We start from the raw sequence: 22,197 nt of genomic DNA on the forward strand, positions 1-22,197 counted from the left end.
AGTCGACCTCTAATTGTGCTGTCACCTACTGCGCATTTCAGTGTCTTTACAAAATTCACCACTCCCGTAGTTAACAGGCAAAACGATCCTAAATTTACGGAGAATTAATCTGTAGCAAAAGATTGAAAATTAAATTTATCTTGAGAGTGATATCAAATTCACAACTTTTGTATGCCTACTTTTGCGAACGCAAATGCTCTATTTCACTTATTAAGGATAGATAGATCGTACTGTACTCATCTCTGAACTACGGCAAACTTTGAAAAACTATTGAAATGCGCCCTATTTGCTGAGATAAATCAATCAAGTTCCTACGGGACGGACGTGGGCCTCTTCCTTGTAGTACCCTTGGTCGGAAGGAAGGAAAGAAAGCTGAACGACGAAGAGCCAAGTATGGAAAAGAGACTTAGCTGATAGCCTTGGTTGTGTTGGTGTGTTGAGCTCTTCCTATCCTCTCCCCCTAGCCTCTCAGAAGACCCCCCTGGAGAAGGAGAATGGGGCAAGACTACTAACTTGGCAAACTAAGTTTGGGGGTACGGTTTTGAGGCTCCTTGGAGTGTTGAAGGTGGGATGCGGTCCTCGAGAAGAGGAGTGAGTGTTGGGCGCCGAGTACTCTTACGGGAAGATGAACAAAGTAAAAGGCGGAGGACGGTGTTTGAAACGAGGTGGCTGTGTCGGAGCTATGGCTGAGGGAGTGGATTTTTGTGGGAGGCCGCGTGGATGGGTTGTGAAACGAGGCAGGGAAGAACGTCGTACGTGGGAGTGGGGTGTATATTTTTATTTCTTCTTATTTTTTCCTCAGACGAAAACGGGTGAGGGGGTTTGCTTTTGAGCCTAGCACTTTGCTGGGAGACGGGTAAAATGGTGCGGTAGTTTTCCTATGCTGGGAGTAGAAAGAACCGAAGTGGTTTGGCTGGGGCAATGTCCCCAAACTGTGATGTGAGGCAGGTCGCAGAGGTTTTCATTAAAATGTAGGGTACATAACTGGATGGCTAAGGGATGAGTGGGCCCGGAGAAGGCTGTTTGATTATGCTCGCATAACGTGATTGTGAAAGTTGTCACAAAAAAAATGGTGACTAAGAGTCCAAAGAAAATTGTGAGATAATAGCTAATTAGAATTTACCAAATAAAGTTTTAAGAATAGAAAATAGTAATCTCAGTTAATTTCGCATTATTTAAGGATACCGGGAATTACCACGGTGATAACTTTAGGGAGTTAGCTGCAATGCACAATAGATGCTACAATATTACAGAGAAAAAAATCATTCGCCTTGGCCGGGATTCGAATCCGTATCCCCCGATTTCCGGTCGAGTATTGAAGCCATTGTAAGACATACCGCACTAATTTCCACCGAGGGGAATATCATATTCGTAGCTTAACTGCTTTAAGTATTCGATCGGAAATCGGGGGATCCAAGTTAAGGTCGGGAGACACATAACCGCACCGAGCCCGCGCCGACACTCGGCCCCAGCACGGACGACTGTTGGTGACGGTGGTAGGCGAACACACTTGCCCGTCACTGCTCCGAGCGACGGCCGTCAGTATTGTCTCATTTTTGCTCCTAGCGTGGTGTGTTTTTCTGATCTCGATCATGTTTTCAAACTTTCGGAACCGTGATCTAGCGATCATTGCCTTGGCACTAGATGAAGAGGAAAAAGAGGAAACTTTGAGGAGGCGAAGAAAGAGAACTTGGGTGGACAGTGCATGGAAATTGGAAGACCCATTGAGGGAGAATTTAACACCCTGTTTCATCGTCCCATGGATGATGAAATCAAGTTCTACGGATATTTTCGAATGACACAAAATACTTCAATAAGTTTTTCACTCTCCATGTTGCACGAGACCGCACCGTCACCGTCAATAAGTAAACGGAACTAGTCGGTGACGGTACGGCCTCGGCGCGGTCTCCGAGCACGATGACGGTGCTGGCACGGTGCGGTGGTGTGTGTCCATACGCGTTTGAATGCATTGTTTTCCCTTCTCGCCGTAGCACGTCCAACACTCGGCCGCGTGTCGGCGCGGGCTCGGTGCGGTTATTGGTGTCCCGACCTTTAGAATATAAACAGCGAAATTTTTTTCCTTTAAAACCTTGGAAATTTTTTTTGCAATAAGTTAAGATTCATTTGAACATAAACATTACATAATAGATATTCCTTACCAACCGTCATACCCATGTTATTATTATTCAAGTATTCTACCGATTAATGTAGGTTTCCATGGAGTACTGATGAAGAACTCTGGGAGCTTCCCCTTCCATTAAGCACTTTCCTCTTAAATTCGCAATAAGGCCTACCCTCTTTCCTTCTATCTAAAAATCCTATTTTTCTCCTTCCTCTCCCTCTTTTATCTAATATTCTACCCTCTAACACTGTTTTCAACACTCCCTTCCCGCTAAGCACTCGCTCCATCCATACCTTCTCTCCTCTATGTCATCTAAAAACTGCCTCTCCTCGCCAACCATATCCAGCACTTGGTCGTTCCTCCTACTCTCTGCCCATTTCACCTTCCCCATTTATCGCCGTACCCACATCTCAAATGCCTTCAGTTTTCTGATGTCCTCCTTTTTAAGTGTCCGCGTTATACCCATGTAAAGAAGGAAAATACTTTTTCATCTTAAAAGTCGCTGTTATCAATATCCGAAAAAGACCTCTAAAAGCTGTACAATACATTAATACTTATTAATTTATTTTGTATTGGGTCCATATGGAACCTAGATTTTAAAAATGCCCATGAAAATTTAACATATTTTTGATATTGTAAATACCCTATTGCCCTCTGCTAATCTTAGAGTTTTAATCTTAATCTGTTTTGGAGAGTGAGTTTTCCCTTCCTTGTCAGAATGGAAGGAGGAGACATATCGACTACCTGCTTGATTCTCTACGATGAGTCGAACTGTCATGAACAGCTCGAAATTCTGATACTTACCTGAAGATGAGGTTGCCATTGTGTCTTTCGCATGCTCAAATTTTCTTATGATCACTTCCCATTCGCCTACTACATAGAATACTCCTCTTTAGTCGTCCTTTTGAAAGCTTGCTCTTTCTCTGGGATTGTAACCTACCTTCCCTTTGCATATGAGAATTATGCACATCCCTCGCATACGACGCTACCTCTCGTGACTCTGGAGAGGTGGCCTTAAGCCGACAGCAAATGTTCCCCAACGGGACTGTGCAAACAAGCACTCTCTTGTTTCCATAGGTCATTGTTACGTCACGTCATTGTAGTGATCGAAAGTTCAGCTCTGCTGGCATGACGACTAGGGTGAGCCTACTACACGGTGGCGTTTCTTGGCAACTGAGGAGAATGGATATCCAAAGCGCAAGCAGCTGATCACTGATTACTGCCTCGGGGCGGTTGCACTGCTGAGGCACAGTCAATAGTCCGTGTGGATAAGATCAGGCTGAGGAATAAATGATGAACAGGAAGGGTTCGCGATATCATCGTGAAGTATTCAGGGTTACCGGAGTAGACTGTTCAAAATGTGCCTGGATCGCTATCATTAAAAAAATAATTCGTAAAAAGTAGTTAAAAGGTATAATTATCGAATTTGAGATACAATTATATCTTCAAAATTGTCTACTTTATCATAACCATCATCTTCACTGGTCAACAATCCTAAGATTGGTTTGACATATCTCTCCACTCAATTCTCCAATCAGATATTTTTTTCATACTTTCGTATCTCCTCTCTTCCACGCCCTTCTTTACCTGTTCCATACATTTCATTAGAGGTCTTCTTTTCCGTTCTTGCAATCTACTTTTAATTCGACGATTGTCTTTATCAGGCATTCATGTCTCATGACATGCCCTATCATGTAGCACCGCCTTCTTATTAAGGTTATCATGGGGCTTCTCTTCTCTTCTACTGTTCTTCGGACCTGCTAATTCATAATACGGCCGGTCTATTTGATCCTTATCATTCTTCTGTAGTACCACAGTTTGAATGCCTTTACCCTTGATATCTCTACTATTGTCATTGTCCATGCCTTACATCGGTGGAGAAGCATACTCCAAATGTAATTCTGATTCATTTTTTCCTTGCTTCGATGTTTAAATTTCCCGCAGAGAGTAGATCTTTCTTTTGGTGGAATGCTATCTTCGCCAGGGCTGTTCTGCTGATAATTTCTTTCTTCCTTCTCCCATTGGTAACTATTCTGCTTCACAAGTAACAGAATTCTTCCCTCTTTCAGTTTTTGAAACCCTATTTTAATGTTAGTCTTGAATTCTTCTCTTCTGCTGCATATTACTATCTTGGTTTTGTTTGTGCTTTTTTTTAGTTGATATCTACCTATTACCCTGCCCATTTTAACCAGAATTCTCTGTCTCTGCTATAACAACTACGTCACCGCACATCGTTACATGCTTATACTTAGAGTAAAATGCTTGACTTATTCTCCATGGAGATTCACTCTCGAGGCATTTTCTTTGATTCCATTAATGAATTTCTTGATGTGGTCTAATATATGTACCCTAAATATTTCAAGATTGCAGCAAAAGTTATAATCGAGTAATCCGTCATCAAAAGAGACCCACCGATTGAAAGGTGTGCTCCCTCTTAAGAATGTGGCCAGGGGTCAGGTATTATTGCGTTTTATAGCCAAAAACCAAGCGTTTTATAGCCAATTTATTAGGCATTTTAGTATAAAGAGAATATGGACAATCATTGGGTTGATGATGGGCAACACGAACGTGATGCAAAATGCTTTTGCATTCAACGTGAATTTGAAATGCTTTTGCATTCAACGTGATTTTGAACGTGATGCAAAATGCTTTTGCATCACGTTCAAAATCAAAAAATCAAAAATGCAAGGCGTCTCTGTGAAGTGGTCTGCGGACCAAATGCTACTCCGCTGAGATAGAAGGAACTACGCTTGAAACATGACAGCCATATATTGTCCTGATGAGAACTTGTAATCGCCATTTTGAATCGATGTTTACAAATTGGCTCCGCTCCATTTGGTGGAGAAGTGTTTCAGTCTATTGTTGTTGGCACAAGGGGAATTTGGGCTCGCATTCCAATGGCCCGACGATCCTCCTCTCTTAATGCTTATGGCAAAATATTTTAAAATGATATTTCAGGATAGCTGTGCTGTTTCCAAATGCAAATGGAATCCCCAAAATCAATGTCATTACGAGATAATTATTAATATATTATGTAATAAATACTATATTTTATTTTTAAACTGAAATCTTTCTTCTTTGTTGAAGCAATTCGATTCTCAATACACAGCCCGTAATCAAATTCACCGCCAGAATAAGTCAATTAGCTGTCTTCCCAAGAGTAGCAAAATCAAAGGATGAGGAGTTTAGAATAGTATTTTGGAAATTTGCGGTGGTCGCATGTGCAGATGGTTGTTGCTATCTTTCCTCCGAGACCAGATTATTAATTCAGGATTTTCGGAGCTACTTTCCCCCTAGATGGTGGTGCCTGAATATTTCCCACGGTATGAGGCAAACATATTCCATTGACATAGGTAGTGAAATGAGGCTCTAAACTGAAAATGCATACCTTTCTCTAAGAGCCAACTGAGCAAGCAGTTAGTAGTCGGGACATTTCTCCTCAGAAATACCTAAGTGCTGCTATTTTAAGGCAACCCTTTAAACATTGTTATGATTATTTGCCTGAGGATCACTGATTCTGTCCACTGGTATCGTATAAAGCAGTCAAAATACAAAGCAATATAATGCAATTGGGTTACATGGATCACTATATTTAAGACGGCGCGGCGCGCCGTCTTGAACGTTGCTGTACCAGAGGATTTGTGATTCTGTCTATTGGTATCGTTTAGGTAGTATTTTAAGGTAGGCCAAGAGCTTTAACATGAGTTTGGGTGCACAAATCATCCATTTTTCTCATTATTCGCAGTCAGTTTTAAACTTGATGGCCCCGGTGCGGGCGTAGATTTTGGACATGCGTAGTGACTATTTCGGAGAAGTACTGTCACACGGGGGTGTAAGTTGAAAGATTTTGCCAGTTATGCTTGGGACTCGTGTTATAGTCTATTCACTTTATGCCTGCGGGTGAGCTTTCGTAAAATCCCGGACACTCTCGGATGGCTTCGCTGAGAGGGGAGGGGTAGCGCCGAGAGAGAGAGGAGGAGCGAACATAACGTTGCCAAATGTACATAGCCGCCCTACTTGTCACTGAAAACGTGTGTCATAAGTGGCCACAGGTATTTTGGGCCCGGCACAGAGACGTACCTACTCATTTGGAAGGCATTGGGGATAATCCTTTCACAGAAGCCCATGACATTGTCAGCTACCGCGCTGAATGAGACACCGATGGGGAAGGCATACTTAGTCGTATACAAGGAGAACGTGTGTGTTTACAAGGTCCCTTGCTCGTGTGGAAAAGCATACATCGGTGAGACTTGCCGTTCACTCAAGATACGGATGCAAGAGCACCGAAGGGCAACGAAAAACAGGCGATTCCAGCTGTCTGCCATATCGGAGCACGCCTGGACCCCGGGACATGACATTAAGTTTGACGACGCCAAGGTAATAGTGAAAGAAGGCAGATATTTTCCCAGACTCATCCGCGAATCCATTGAGATAGCCCGGACGGACAATTTTAACAGAGACGACGGCTACCATCTGGATGCCCATTGGAGGAGGCTCATTAGGCGGACCAATAAGAGAGCGGCAGCCACAACTGGCGGGACTGACCCCCTATATAAGGAGGACGAAAATCGTGGACCGGCATCATCTTCGACCTGAAGACGCTCGCAGCAGTGCCAGCGAAACTGTTGTCATCACCAACAAACCGACGCGGTTGCACAGAACGTGTGTGGTTTGGAAACACTCTTCCACGAGCAGATTCACGATATTCACTCGGCGGAGGTCTGAGAGCGACTCACTGAGGCCACGTCTACTGTTTGCTGATTGGCAACGGCAAAGCCTTATGTCGAGAAACTTTCCCTCCCCTCATCTCCACTTGCTTTGGCCACACCAGCTCACCTGCAGAGATAAAAATGAATAGAGTATAACTAAGTCCGAGGCGCTTCGCCTCCCCTCCGAAGTTCCCCACAACAGACTCTTTCCCCACCACTCGCTGGAGTTATGCGCATTCAGGGGACAACAAGTTTTAACAATGACTGCAACTTTGATTATTTTTTATGCTTGCTGTCTCAGCACATTTCGAAATTTGACTGTCTCACTGTCAACCTTTCAAGACGATAGCATAAGTATTACACGACTAATTGTTCATCAAAAATACCGGTTGACGATGGGGTATCCATCATCTTCACATTGTTTTTCAGATATGTAAAAAAAATTTTATTATTTTACCTTAAATTGTAGAGATGCACTGTAGAGCGCGAGGAATTACTAAACCGTTTTAGCAAAAAAAAACTAGGTTGATAGGCGCGTTAAATAAATGACGATGACAATGAGATTACCAAAATTTCGCGTTCATTTTCTTATTAATATAACTAGGTTATTCTTGAAATTTTTCTATAATGTCACTATCAAGTGATGGGTACCGGAGTCTCATGCTAAGTTCAATCCACGGCTAAGTTATTGCTTATTTGTCCTATAACGAGGTGTTTGTACTCAAATCTTATTCTTGGCGCTTTCCACGGTTAAGTAATTGGTAATTTACTCTATGATTCCACTATTGAGGTGCTGAAACTGGAGTATCATGATCGTTTATATATTTGTTCAACGGTTAAAAATATTTATTGTTGTTTCTATAACTACGCCATTTAGGTGCGGGTACTGAATTCTCCTCCTAAGTTCTCTCTACGGATAATATTTCTATCGGTCCTTTAGGGACAAGTCCATGAATAATAAACCATATTATTATTTTTGAGGTGTGGGTACTGGAATGCCGCAATAAGTTCTCTCTACGGTTAATTTGTTCCATAACGCCACCGTTGAGGAATTGGTACTTGAATCTCATTTTGCGTTCTTTCCACGGTTAAGTTATCGCTAATTTGTCCAATAACGCTACCATTGAGGTTTTGGTACTGGAGTTTCATGATCAGTTCCTTCTACGGTTAATTTATTTAAAAACATTTTTTTAATACCGCCACCATTTAGGTGAGGGTACTGCAATGTCATGTTCAATTCATTCTACGGTTGATGAATTGCTTACACTTTTCGATAACGCCACCATTGTGATATTGGTACTGTTGTCTCATGCTGTGTTGTTTGTATTTGAAGGAGGCGACCAACAGATAGGGTCATTTGCGCCATGAGGGAAGGGTAGGTAAGGAAGGGTGGAGAGAAACCCAGCGTCGTCATTTGCCTGCACTTATTGAAAGGCGCCAAGGGGACCAAGGCTTAACGCTCTATCCGACGGATGGAAAGTTGAGCTTGAAATGTCCTCTACACATCTTTCAAGCAGGGATCAGGCAGTCCATGAAAATTCTCTGCCACAGTCGGAATTGGAATCCGAATCCTCGGGGTGGGAAGCCAACACTTTAGCCACCACACCAACCCGGTCCCCTACCGTTATTTCTACGGTTAATGTATTGCTCATTTTGCAGTTCACCAGCTGGGCCTATATTTTTTAATTAGGCACCATTGAGGTGTGAGTACACACATCTCATGATCAGTTTTTTCTTCGATTAATTTAACGCTCTTATTTTCTATTACATCACCATTGAAGTATGGGTGCTGTAAACTAATGGTAAATTCTTTCCGCGGTTAATGTATCGCTCATTTTTTCAATTCTCCCGCTGGGCTTTTAGAGAGGCCCTTTGAGCAGTGTCGGTGTATAGTCGATGCAGGTGAGGTGGAGGGGATGTAAGGGAAGGTGGTGGTGGTCTGGGCGAGGGCTTGTGGTTTGTTCCCACGTCGCAGGTGAAACTTGTGCCAAACCACACGCTCACCCCTTTGCCTAGATTCGCCCGTTCGAGTAGGAGCGAGGAGTAATTGGCTGCGTTTCTCGAACCCTCATCAAGGGAACCTCACCATCGAAACCGAAAGCCTCCTTCTCCACTATTAAAGGCGAAGGGATTTTTTTTTAATTCGTGGCCTCACCGCCGAATGAATCCACGGTGGTCACGTGACCACGTCGCCCGCGTCGCGTCTGAGGTGAATTTGCCGTCGCTTGGAGAATTGATGAAGAAGAGAATGGGAAAAGTTAAGGAACTCCTTCCGAGTGAATCCACTTAACATTTTTAGTTGCCAAGGACATTTTGGTTACCTGGATTCTAGAAAGGGCGTACGTTCATTCAAAGTACCGACACTAATTTAAGTGAAAAATAAAACAGAAAAATCTTAATTTATTTCCCTAGTGTACCGAGCAATAAAAGTTACTCTAAAAAGTTATAAGAATAAGAAAAGTTATAAGAATAGGAAAATTTTGGGGACTTCGTACCTCATTAATTTGCGTAGAATTTCAAATTTTCAAAGGAATTTTACTTTTAAAATTGTCAAAGGAAAAGAAAAAAGCCGCCAAACAGCTTCAAAATTGTGTTTTCAGCTATCTCCGTGAGTGCAATGTTTAATCAAAAAACTTTTCTGTAGATACGACATCTTTATATCACAAATTTTCGATCCGACTTTTTGATTATACTGAATATTTTCCATTATAGAGTCAGCATATTATATTTTTATTAAGCTAATTATATAGGGTTTGTATGTAAGTCGGTTATATTGTTGAAAAGGTTGCGTTGGAAGTTATAGACTTGTATTTATATAGCTATACGACTGTAAAACGTATTTAGCATTGACATGTTACGTGCATAGCTATTGGTACTGCAATTCCATCTTCATTCGCTTTTGAAACTAGCATCATAATATGTTGCATTCTGAGACATGGTCCACTAGCTTCATATATATCACTTTTCAACGTCTACTGAGTGCTGTTTCATTGACGTTAAGCGTCTGTAGAGTCCTACTCAGCGTTTTCGCTCTATCCTGTGAGTAAATTTAAGAGGAGAACTCTTTAATGCCGGAGGCAAGTTTAGCCTAGACAAATTTGACGCCCATTCATACAGTGAAAAATTTTCATGGAAAATCAAAGCATTACAGTTTTAACAAGTTGCACACAAAAGTGGCACTCCCATAGGCTGAAGAAAGGTGTCCGATCCCACTAATTACTTGCTGTCCAGATCAAAAAGAAATAAATATATTAACTACTCAAATCACTTGCAGATAGCAATTAGACAATAGAAAAGAACGTGCAATAGTATTTTACTCGACAAATACTAGGCAAAAGATATGTGAAATACGATTTTACATGTTCCCGAATCCATAACTTGCTTATTATGACAGGCATTTGTAAGTGAATTTGATTTAGTGTGTATGAGGCCTTCACCTCAAAAATTCCTGGGTAGAATATTGCCTACGAAACACAATTCTTTTTCGCTAGAATTGATAGTACGCTGCAATTTGGGGGTTGGGTTGGATGTTTACTTATATTCCAATTTGCATGCACATTTCTCAAGTTCTTATCATAAGTATCAATATTTTAAGTATGTATGTACCTTGTCTGGAAGATTACGCACATTACTATTTGTTATATTTGACAGAATAGCGCAGGCGAAGTGGGCTTTCTACAAAAAGAAGTATGTTCTTACAGCTGAGGTTTCAAGCATAGAATTAAGGAAACAATTCGTAACATGCTACGTATGAATAGGAGAGAAAAATGGAGAGCTGCGTAAAACCAATCTTATGATTGTCAACTAATAAGGATGATTAAAATGCGTTAAATCAATACTAATGGTAAACTAATACGCCCCGTGGACAGTGGTTATCCAGCAAGATTTTCTTGGCGCGGCGTACAGTTTGTTGCAGCAGGAATATATCATGCGTCATTCTGTATCATCCCCTTAAAAAACTATTCTGGGACACGTAGCATTAAAGGTTATGTCCACATGCTGACGAGTTTCCCTCATTTAGCCCCGCATGTCACACCCTCTCCCTAACTTCGCAGAAACTCAATCCGAACATCTCCCACGCCCCGAGGGCCGCTCCCAAACCACCCTCGACGCCTCCAAACCTTCAAAACCCCCACGTCCCACCGCCGCAAAACTCTTGTCTCCATCCCGTCCTCCCGCCCAGCCCTTTCCCCCTTGGAATCCCTGGCAATTAGCCGTGCGGCCGCTACTCAGGATTGGGAGGGGCTAGCGAGCCGCGTTGCTTGCCAAAAGACTGCGCGGCCCGCTAATTAGCGCCGCGTTGAGGTTTGAAACCCACTCGCTTTCACATGCATTCAGGTCACTTTCGTTCGCGTTTGTACCCATAACGACCCCTTCCCTTAAACCCACTGTCTCGTCCTCGCTGTCCTACGTTCAGCTTTGAACAATGTTTTTGAGCATCGTTTTTTATTTCAAATGGGAAAAAAAACGATGAAAATAGGTTTACCGGGTTAATTCAACGCATTTTTCCAGGTACTCTTTCATGTTTAGCCTTATCTTTCCATGTGTATTGATGCCTATTGCCTTTTATTTTATCCTTAAACCCCGTTTTCTTCCTTCCTATTCCTCTTTTGCCTAATTTTCTGCCCTTTAAGCACGAATTTGGTAATCCTCTTTCCTCATAGTACTCGCTCCATTGAGAAACAATACCTTTATCCTGTGGAAGTTTCCTCTTCGCACCCGCTATCTCTAGCGCTAGATCGCTCCTTTTTCTTTACGCCGATTCCGTAAGGGATTCTGATTCCGGCGTAATTCGGTGGAAGTCTTGGATATTTAACATAATGATAATTTAAAGCACCTGTCTATTTCCACATTTTCTTCATTTCTAACGACGTAGGTTTCGGCAAATAATTTAATTTTCACGGCAAAAAACGCCATTTTCGCCTTGGAAATGGCATTATGTGCCGAAACCCTGGGGCGGTAAAAACAAAGATGTGTGAAATATAAAATAGCTTTTATTATGTTAAAGTGCCATTCAACTTCCTTCATTATCCTCTACGCCTAAAAATGCAGAGCCTTCAATCTTGTCTCGTCCTCCTTCCTCAACTTTAAAGCGCTGTGGTCTAGATAGATTATTTGATAACTCTTACATTTTTTCTCAGCGTTCCTATTGAACCAACCTCTCATGTAAAACATCACTAGTCCTGTACTCATTAAGTAGTTTTTAATTAGAGCATTTCAATTATCCTATTTCATGAAATAATATTAAAGATGTTATTCAAATTGCGCAGGATGAATATACAACTCCACCAGCCATTTTGTTGATAGATAACGCGTAGTTTTTATCACTCTTGCTGTTATGGTCGAATAATTTTGTCTCAGAGAACAGTGCATCTTTCCGTAGTTAGGTTTGGAAATGGTTGGATAGAATGCGCGCGGAGCTAAGACACTGGCGTGTGCATGCTACAAATACAAGGTAAGGAGGGGGGGCTCATAATCATCTCCTTACACTATCTCCCATTGTACTGTTAGAATCATAAAACGGATAAAACCTGATGCTTATCCGAATTCATTTCGATTTTCGAATTCTACTTACTTCGTCATCATCATCATTAGTCAACAATCCTGAGATTGGTTTGACGCAGCGCTCCATTTCTCTCTCCTATCCGCTAATCTTTTCATAGCTACATATTTCTTCTCTTTTACATCCTTTATAACCTGTCCTATATAACTCTTTCGGGGCCGTCCCTAGCCCTTTTTCCCTTCCACTAGTCCTTCAACGATTGTCTTCATCAGACCATCGTGCCTCAAAATGTGTCCAACTAACTGCATAAGGTTTTTAGGAGGTTTCTCTTTTCTCCCACTCTTCTTAGCACTTCCTCGTTACTCACACGGTCAATCCATTTTATATTCATCATTCTTCGTCTACTTACTTAGTGACTGCAATTAAAAACGGAGTGAAAACAATCGATTGACTGATTTTTTTTTCATTAGCGAGGACAGAAATTGTAAACGCATGCCGCTGCTTATGTATACTATTAAAAGTATCTTAGTGCTCAATATGAAATAATCAAGAATGTGTTTCAAATAAAATTTATTTTAAATTTCAATTGAAACCACGCATTTTGAGGATATAATTTAGTACAAGAGGGGAGTAGTCATGTGTAATATGCAATTTGTTATTGAATGTTAAAAGAAAAGTTTGCATATCAATGAATTGGCCTGCATTAGTGGTGTATTTGGGCCTTCAAACTATTGGGCCAATTAGGAAGCCAAGAATTTTGACTGATGAGCATAGAAAATTTTTTTTAATTGATTAGTCTTTATTTTTTAACATGAATTTGCAAAGTTACTAAAATGATCAGGAGATGTTTGCCGCATTCATTTTGAGAAGAGAGAATGGGCAAGAGGAGTAGAGAGAATGACAGCCAGTTGCACCGCTCATGTCTGGGTTGGCCATTTCTTTTCTCTTCCAGTCGGATTCTATGGGGCTGTATTCCTCCAAGACATGTTCTTCTTCTTCAGGTACTCTAAAACAGAGGGAATCGAAAAAAATAGTTTAAAAAATTACTGCCCTTAATAGTTTCATTTTTTCTCCGCGTCCTTACACATGCGGATGTTATTTTTAAAAACTATAAATTATTCTTTTTTCCTTTTATTACGATTAATCAATTGCCAAATTATTTTATCAAATCATGTCCGTTGAATATTTTGTTCAGTAATTTTTTTAGTGATGGAGAAAGAGACTTTTTCAGATAGACGATTAAAACCTCAAGTAAAAGACGTTTTTTCATGAAAATGTTTTTTCCACATATTTGCCCTTTTATAGAATTTAATCATAACCTAAAAAAGCATGTTATTTAATTATTATACGTGGGATTTAGTTTTGGAGTTTTATCGTTTTGATATCACATTTATTCTTCTGCGCCTTTTGCTCACGGTGCAATTAATACAAGAGATAACAGGTTTATACAATGAAGAATTCACTTAATTTTACATCATGAAATACTAATTTTTTAACTCTAGACAGTATCTCCATATCATTCAGTGTAGCCAAACCTGTGTTTTTGCATAGGTCCATTTATTTAAATTTCTTTTGGAACATGTAAAGCAGTTTTTGTTGTTATGCCAGTCACTCATTATTTGGATTATCGCCTTTTTATTAAAATTCTTCTCCACGCCACAGTTTGATCATTCCTTCAAATAGCAGATATATTACTAAATGAGTTGTCAACAAAACTCCATCATTTGATATAATCTTACGTGAACAGGAGATGCAGCAATCTGCCCACGATACCGCTTCCGGCAGCATTGGATTCGGTCGCTTCACACAGCCCTCGCAGGATGCAACTCCTTCCGTCAAGGCCATGACTGCAATATCAAGGCATGGAGCAGGTTATCAGTTAATATGCAGTGCTGTTGTGTCACTGAATACTGAGGAGGCACCTTCCAATACTCAAACATGGGCTTCCGAGTATTTATAAAGAAGGGCAATTTTCACTTCTGCGCTGTATTGCAATTTCTATTGCCAATAGGTCTCAATCCAGCGATTATGTTTACATTGATTTTGCTATTCATATCGATTAGAAATGTTATTTCTAGTATATGTGTCTCTCGGGAAGAAGAATAAGTATCAGTTTTTGACTTTATCTATTCATTATCATTTTCATTTCCACAACCTATGCATATATCATAATTTTATTATATCCGGGGGCTTCAATTTTGGCCTCAACTTTTGATAGCTGGGCAATCTTTTTTTTTATTTTATGAATGCATTATGAAGGGTGAGTGAAGGCAACATGAACCACATGCTCCTCGTAAAAAGGTGGCCGCGTTCAAGAAACTCTGTGCTCGTTTTAACATTAGTTTTTGTAGATCGCAAAAGTGGGACTCACATCGTATATGCCGTTTCATGACTTGTTGTTAGAGCTCTGTAAAAGGTCCATTGTTTAATCTGCGTCACACCGCATGACATATAGCTTAATCACCGCCAAGACTCAATGCTTGGTTAACTTTTATTCAACGTCTATTTTCATAGTTAAAATATATTGGCCTTTTTGGTCAGGTAGAAACGTTTATCTACTGTACCCTGAAGGCTTGAGTCATTGTTTGGAAATGTTCTCCTTAACCTATTATTTATGATTATTATTATTTTGAATTATTTATGATTTAAAATGCTTGTGAAGATCAATACGAATTTTCCTCAACGGTAAAATAAAAAGTTTTCATCCATGAAATAAAAACTCTGTCTTATTCAAATTGAAGCATTTCACTTGCTATCTGATCAAGTAAACTAAAATTATTATTGACCATATGATTTCTTTATTACCATCATTAAGGAAAAACTTAGGGTAACATATGTAAATGCATATCGTTATATTAGAGACACTCGGTATCAATACCTGCAGTAATTTAATTTGCTTACTCATACTTTAAAAAATAATTTTTATCAGCTTATTCATGTATTCTTTTACCCCGCCAAAAACTGAATTAATGATGCCTGAGTAGCCTTCGTGCGACCAGTTGTACTTCATTTATCTTCCGTTTGTATTGTATTTACTGCTGAGAATTAAGAAGAATTACTATTATAATTTCTTATTTCGAATATAATTATCACTTACTAAACCATGATCTCTTCGATATCCCTGTAGATTTCCCTCCTCTGGATTGAACGAGCAAATGGAAGTGCTACTGAACCATTTTTCGGAAGATCCCATGCCGTTCTAAAGCCGTTCGCGTACGCCAGCCAGTTGGATGTGTTGAATAAAACGTATTTGAAGTTAACTCGGAGCTGAAAAAGAAGAGGGCATCAACGTAAGTACCTGTCTATTTAATTCGTTTGCATGAATTATTTACACGATTCAAAGCACGTTTTGAGTTTGAATCGTGCTAATTCACTCCAAAGACTTATAAATGTTCGTCAAATGTCTAATTTATCCTCATTTATTGTTCTGAATATTGGAATTGGGAACTAGGGAACAAAAAAATTTCTTGAGTCTGCAATAAAAAATACATTTTTCCTGCTTTCTTTACATTGCCTTCTGCTTACAGTTTTAACCTTTACAATTGCAGGTTAAAGAAATTGACATTTGGATCAAGTGCGTCAGACTATATTCTAAAATAAAATAGCCATAGCAAAATTGTTGTGTGAGAGTGGGTTTTCAGAAATAATATGTTTTGCCATTATTAACCAATTTAAATTATCAGCTTGACATTGAGTTTATGTAGGTGTGAAGAAGTCAGGAGTATGTATGTTAATATGTAATTTGTTATAGTGCCACTAAGAAGTTAGATAATACAATAAAATAATTTAAATATGCTGAGAACAAGGAAAAAAATCGGAACAGGAATGCTACGAAACATGTATCATTTACATTACGACTTCTCGTATAGGTCCCATATTAGAAAAGTTGGCGGAATTATATTTGAAAGGGATGGAGGCATACGGATGGGCTTTAAAAAGCAATCCCATCGCTTCCTACATAAACAATGGAAAAATATATATTAATTGAAGAAATAAATATGAAATTGAAATAATTTTTTAAATATACTTCAAAGAACAAAAATTTATTTCATGTGTGTTACAGGCCCAATTCGGGAAATGGGCTTAAATACAACCGGGAAGGCGTGTGGCTGGGGGTGCGAAAAGCGAAAGGAAGAAAAAGTGACAGTCGTGGCGCACCCTCGTCACTCACACATTGTGCCCACGGAGAACTCACCGAGGCCTTGCTCCCTTCGGGGAACGCCAAAGATCTCCTTGGCCGCGACCTCCGCCTTTGTATCCCCTGACATTCGGCCGAGGAATCTTCCTCGATGCGATGAGGGCATTCAGAAACCTTCACGCTCTCCTCCCCGCCAAAACCATCCTTCCAGACAGTATCAGCTTCTTCCTCTGCAATCCTTTCCCTTGACATCTCCGGCCCCGAGGCTAGCGCCTCGGGCTCTGCACCTCCGGAAACCGGGTTCCAATCCTCCCTGCCTCCGGGCCGTGCGCCAATCTCCGGGCCCGACTCCTCGACGGCGCCTAATGGTTCCCCTGATCTGTTGCCGCTCGTGACAGATGCCAGGAGTAGGATGGCCTGGAGGAATAATGTGACGTGGAGGCAGAGTCGCGGTGGGGTCCGCGTAGAGCCGACGACGTCCATGACTTATGACCGAAGGGATCTGGCGAAATCCTGCTGGTGGGAATAAGTTGAGGGACGTGGTGAGATGTGTAAAGCCATTCTTCATAGTTCGGGCGAAAGCTCTTGGCCAATTCATTAAAATGGGTGACGTAGGGACGTCGCTCTGTCATCGTGTCATGGGAAGCTAGCTCGCTGGAAGGATGACGGGGTAATTTAGTGCCTCCTCTTTGAACATTAAGCGGGACTTAATTGAAGCTTTATGTAAGGAACATTATGTTTTCTTATAATTTATTTCTATTCAACGAGACGCGATTTCAATATAAGTCTTTACCAACCACAATTTCAACCCAAGAAACACAATACCGCAAATAGTTATCATCGTTCTGTGTAGAAAATTACTGGTTTTTAGTACTAAACATTACAATTACTTTTTCAAATTTTCGATGCCTTAAAAAAATTAAGTCTTGTTTCTAATTTGCTTTATACCCTCAAATTTATGCATTGTTACCTGTCCACTATAAAATGGCAACATTGGTCTATTTGGTTTTCTATATATTCAAAGTAAAATGAAAAAAAATAATTGGCTAGCAACATCGAAAAATAAGTCATGGAAGAGGGAGTTGGGACATAATTATATTGTACTGTTAAATATTTCCCCGTAGTTATAACCTTGGTAATCTTTCCTTTGTTATATATTTTCCTAATTATGAGTCTGCTTTTTCGCTGTTTTTTTATCAGTGGGGTTTTAATCTCCGTTCTAATTTCTCGTGAATATTAAGGAGTTCTCGAGATCGTAGCCTCATTGTGCTTTTTATCAAGACTCTATTCTTTGTTACCTTCTCAGTCGATTAGCGGTACAATGCTCCTTTATTCTCGTGTTGATTATTTTTTTCGTGTTCTCTTCCTTATTTATTTTCCTAATTGCGCAGTATTCCCATTGCAACCTAAAATTTACAATTTCATGTGATGGTCCGATCTATTATTTTTTGCTCGAACCTTATCTTAATTGTGTACTTAAAGATTTAATAATAATAATAACTTAGTTTATTTTCGTGGGCACTGAGGCCCATGAGAAAATAAATATACAGCTTACTACATTTTCAGCATTGGTAGATAAATGGAAGAAAAAAAGTAAATAAATATAATTACAGACAAATGCAACCAGTGAAGATCACCAAGAGCATGAAAAAAATTCAACAAAACAATATTTTCAACAAAAGAAAAAAATAAATATACACTGAGATAAAAATTAATTGCTAATAAAAAAATTAACTGGAACGTTATCTCACAAATCCCTACAGGTCCAGCGTATTTCTATTTTAAGATGCCATTTATGACTACTTTAAATTCCACTGCAGGAAAAGAAAACAAACAGAAAATAAGTAAAAAAAATAAGTTTAACTCTCTTGGAAATTTTTACAGACTGTTTATTGTTAGTAGTTTGTCTTGATTAGAACTGCGGACAGCCTAAATATTTGTCCTTTGTTATCCTCTGTTTATCATATACCTTTATTTCTGTTATCGTTCGTAGTTCCAGCTATTAAAAATCGCATGAAAAGTGTACGTTAGTAAGGCTTCTCTTCTATATTCTTTATTCTAACGTATTTATCTCTCTCTACTGATTGACTGTATCTATAATAATTTTGAGGATAATGTTTACAGGGAGTGAAACGTTAACTACTCCAGAAGCCGTAAAAAATATGCCAATCTTTCTTAGAACACAAGAAAACATATTGGGAGCACCACCTAATTAACTCGACGTCAGGTGAATCCCCATCTTTCTATTCTTTAATGATTTGCGAAAGTAAAAATGCTACCGGACTGGGACTCTATTAATAAAGCATCTTTCTATTTTGTGTACGTATTCTTGTTTTATGTACAAATAATGTGATAATAAAGCCTTGCAATCTTGCCTTTGTTCTTCATAAAAGTACTGCGGTCGTCAGGTTTCTGACCCCTGTTTATTGAAATCATAAGTAAACGAACGCGCACACAAGAAGATGCTTATTAGACTGTCGTTCTTAAGGCGAAGAAAGTGAGGATACGAACCCCCTGCACCTAATGAGATCGAATTGGATGAGTAAACATACATCGCTTCGAAGAAAATTCCATAGAGTTCCTTGCTCCTCATGTTTGCTTCCTCCGCGCATTTCCAAAGCGCTAAAGACCTTCAAGCCTTAGCAGAAAGTGTTATCAATGCTAATTTGACCTATAAATGAAAAGTATATGCACTCGTGAAATACTCATAAAGGCGTTAACAAAGAGATTAATGGACTTGTTGGGATTCCGTAAATTGTGAAGAAGTCAAGTTCTTCGCTTGATTAAACCAAAGGTTATCAACCCGTGAATTCAAGTTTCGAGACTGCAAATATCCTTATAATCTGGAAATTTTTAGCGATTGTCACTTTCTTCTTAAACAGTCGTACATAACAGAAAACTTTAATAGCTTAATCCATTCGATTTTCTGTTTTGAAGTCACCTGTCTTAATATATTTAGTTAATATTGGTCATGAAGAAGAAAGCATATTTCTGTACGGATTCTGCATGAAATTAAAACAAATCTATTTAAATTGTAAATCTACCACCAATGCCTATATGCATGGTTACTTCCTTCCAATGAACTGTAACCTTAGATTCTAAGTATAATAAATTGTGAAACGTCCATCAATGCCGAAAAATATCTGTTGATTTCCCTGCGAATGCTGATAGTAAAGACTGTTCTGCTGCTCCACCTCATAGGCAGCCATGTAGGAGGTAACCCAGTTAAGCAGCCTTCACTTCTACCATCAATACCCATATTAATGGTTACTTTCTTCCAATGATCTATACGAACCAACTCAAACCTATCATATTTTTAACAAACTGGTACATTTTAATCTAAAATTTGGAATTAATAGAAATTTATTCACAAGAACCAATACTTTTTCGATCTCTATCATTAAATCATGTCTTCCTTATTGTAGGATTTTTTTAGAAAATTACCTAAATGTCTATTGTATCGGTGATAATTGTGATTATAGGATTTTTTCCTTTATACTCCGATAATTATCTGTAATATCATTCAAAACCAATAATATTTAAAATATATATGCATATTTTAATCTTAAAATTGAAAAAAATAGTAATTTTTTAACAAGTTTAAACATATTTTAAAACAATTTCAATTACTAACGTCATCCATTGTATAAAAATTTGTTTAGAAAATTATTTTAAAGACGGATCGATTATTACAGTTTTTTCCTCTATACTATGATCATTGGCTGTATTTTTATGGTATATTACTGATTGTTTGAGGCGTAACTTGGTGAAAGCGATTCATAATTAAATTATAAAAGAAGAACTTTGTGCTTTCACATTAATATTTATTCACGACCATGGTTTCAACGTTAGACGTCATCATCAGGTGTACCTGATCAGGCCTGACGTCTAACGTTGAAACCATGGTCGTGAATAAATATTACTGTGAAAGCACAAAGTTCTTTTTTAATTTAATGGTATATTACATTACATACATATATATTCATCACTTTTCCCTGACGAGAATTATTTAGCTGTCAACAAAGGAATGTTCTCCGTCAAGGTCTCACGTTTTGAAGGCTGCGTTTCCATTTTCTGTTTAGGAACTCCCAGCGGCTGCAACATTGCACTTGATACCTATTTGCCGAACAGCGCGAGTGGCCGTGGGTCAGAATCGAAAGGGTCGGTATGAATAGCCGAGGATGTTTGAGCGTGTGTGAGTGAGGTCGCACTCCGCGGGGATGTGAGGATAGCATATAAGGAGAGGGGCAGACAGAGCAAACACGTCAGGGACACCGGGAAAGGTTGGTGTGGGGAGGGAGGAAGCATGTGTGATGGATGAATATTGAATTGACCGTGGGAGTTGGTGGGCGGAGTTTACTGTATGGGAGGGGGCAGCAATGGAAAGATTCGTTCTTTCAAAAGACCCGTTCATTTTATTCTTGTTCACAAAAGAGAACGAATAATTCATTTCCTTCTTCATATGTTAATTCTTCCAATGCGTATTTTAAGTTTGATTTCAAAGCAACGATAGACACATCTATCTGCATATACATCTATACGCTATCTCGCAATCCACCTAAAAAGGCATATGGCGGGAGTGCTAGGCTACAAGGCGTTATCGAAAAAAAGGATATAATTTAAAGAGAGAGAAACATACGGGTATATGCCGCGTTACGTGGTGGAGATTGCCCCGACGTTTCGTGACCGACTGCTGGTCACTTATTCAAGGGAATCATTCCTATTTTGAAGAAATACATCGGGGAAACAGGACGAACGTTCAAAACTGGAATAGAAGAGCATACGCGGGCCATACGACTGGGTTAGTCTTCAAAGTCAGCCATAGCGGAGACGAAGCCACCGGACGAGCGATGGACTTCGAAAAATCATGAGTCATCGCGAGGGTAAAACATTTTACAGCCCTACTTATCCGCGAAGCCATAGAAATAAAGAAGAACAAGAATAATTATAACAGAGATACCGGATTGAGATTCAGCAGTACATGGAATATGCTCTAGCAAAATTACACTTAGCATTAACTAAAGTCCTTATTGTTAGGAGGAAAAATGAGTTATCTATCCTATCCGTTCGTCAAAATATTTCTTTTGATTCATCGCTTCTGTCGGACCTGTAAATATAGTGGGTGTTCCTATTTCATGGGAAACATGGTGTTCTCTATTTCGCTTTACAAAATATCTATTTTCAATTGCTCAAGTAATCTAAGCCTAACGCGTAATATCCGAGCCTCTCAGCCTAATTCGCTTACCATATGTGTAACGCTAAAAATCATGTTGGTACTCCATAGTTGGAAATCACGTTCCTCCCAAAAATTTTCCAAAATTTCAGAATATACTTCTTCCAACCATATCCCTCAAAATATATTAAATAACATAGTTCATACATAAAAACCATATTATAGTTCATCTTAGTCCTCGTACAGAAATATTTATCCAAGCATCACAGACATGGATGTATTGGAACATATTGGATGTATCTTCGTAAAATTTTTCTGAATAGCTTACACCAATTGGTAATTCGTATAAAGATGTTTTTACAAAATTGCATTCAACTCTCAAATACTCATAATCTTTGTTATATTTTAACACATTTATTCGTTGAATGTTTCTAAAAGTAGGGAGGCCACTTTATTGAAGAAAGCGTTCCTGTTCAACCAACTGCAATGTGCAGAATTTCTAAGACTAAAAGCGATTGTATTACAGCTTAAAATTCATTTGATCTTCACAAG

General features: G+C 39.3%; 1 protein-coding gene across 1 annotated transcript in view; it reads right to left on the reverse strand.

Annotated features, from left to right (window-relative positions):
* LOC124166469 overlaps positions 1-16,955 on the reverse strand; it is a 30,879-nt gene extending 13,924 nt beyond the window's left edge. Inside the window, exons 1-4 of the mRNA XM_046543999.1 lie at positions 16,530-16,955; positions 15,432-15,601; positions 14,074-14,181; positions 13,180-13,340 (exon numbers count right to left, since the gene is read on the reverse strand). Coding sequence (XP_046399955.1) covers positions 13,180-13,340; positions 14,074-14,181; positions 15,432-15,601; positions 16,530-16,955 — 865 coding nt within the window. The remainder of the gene's footprint in view (positions 1-13,179; positions 13,341-14,073; positions 14,182-15,431; positions 15,602-16,529) is intronic.
* Between the last annotated feature and the right edge of the window lie 5,242 nt (positions 16,956-22,197).

Source organism: Ischnura elegans, chromosome 10, assembly GCF_921293095.1.
Source record: "Ischnura elegans chromosome 10, ioIscEleg1.1, whole genome shotgun sequence".
Lineage (NCBI taxonomy): Eukaryota > Metazoa > Arthropoda > Insecta > Odonata > Coenagrionidae > Ischnura > Ischnura elegans.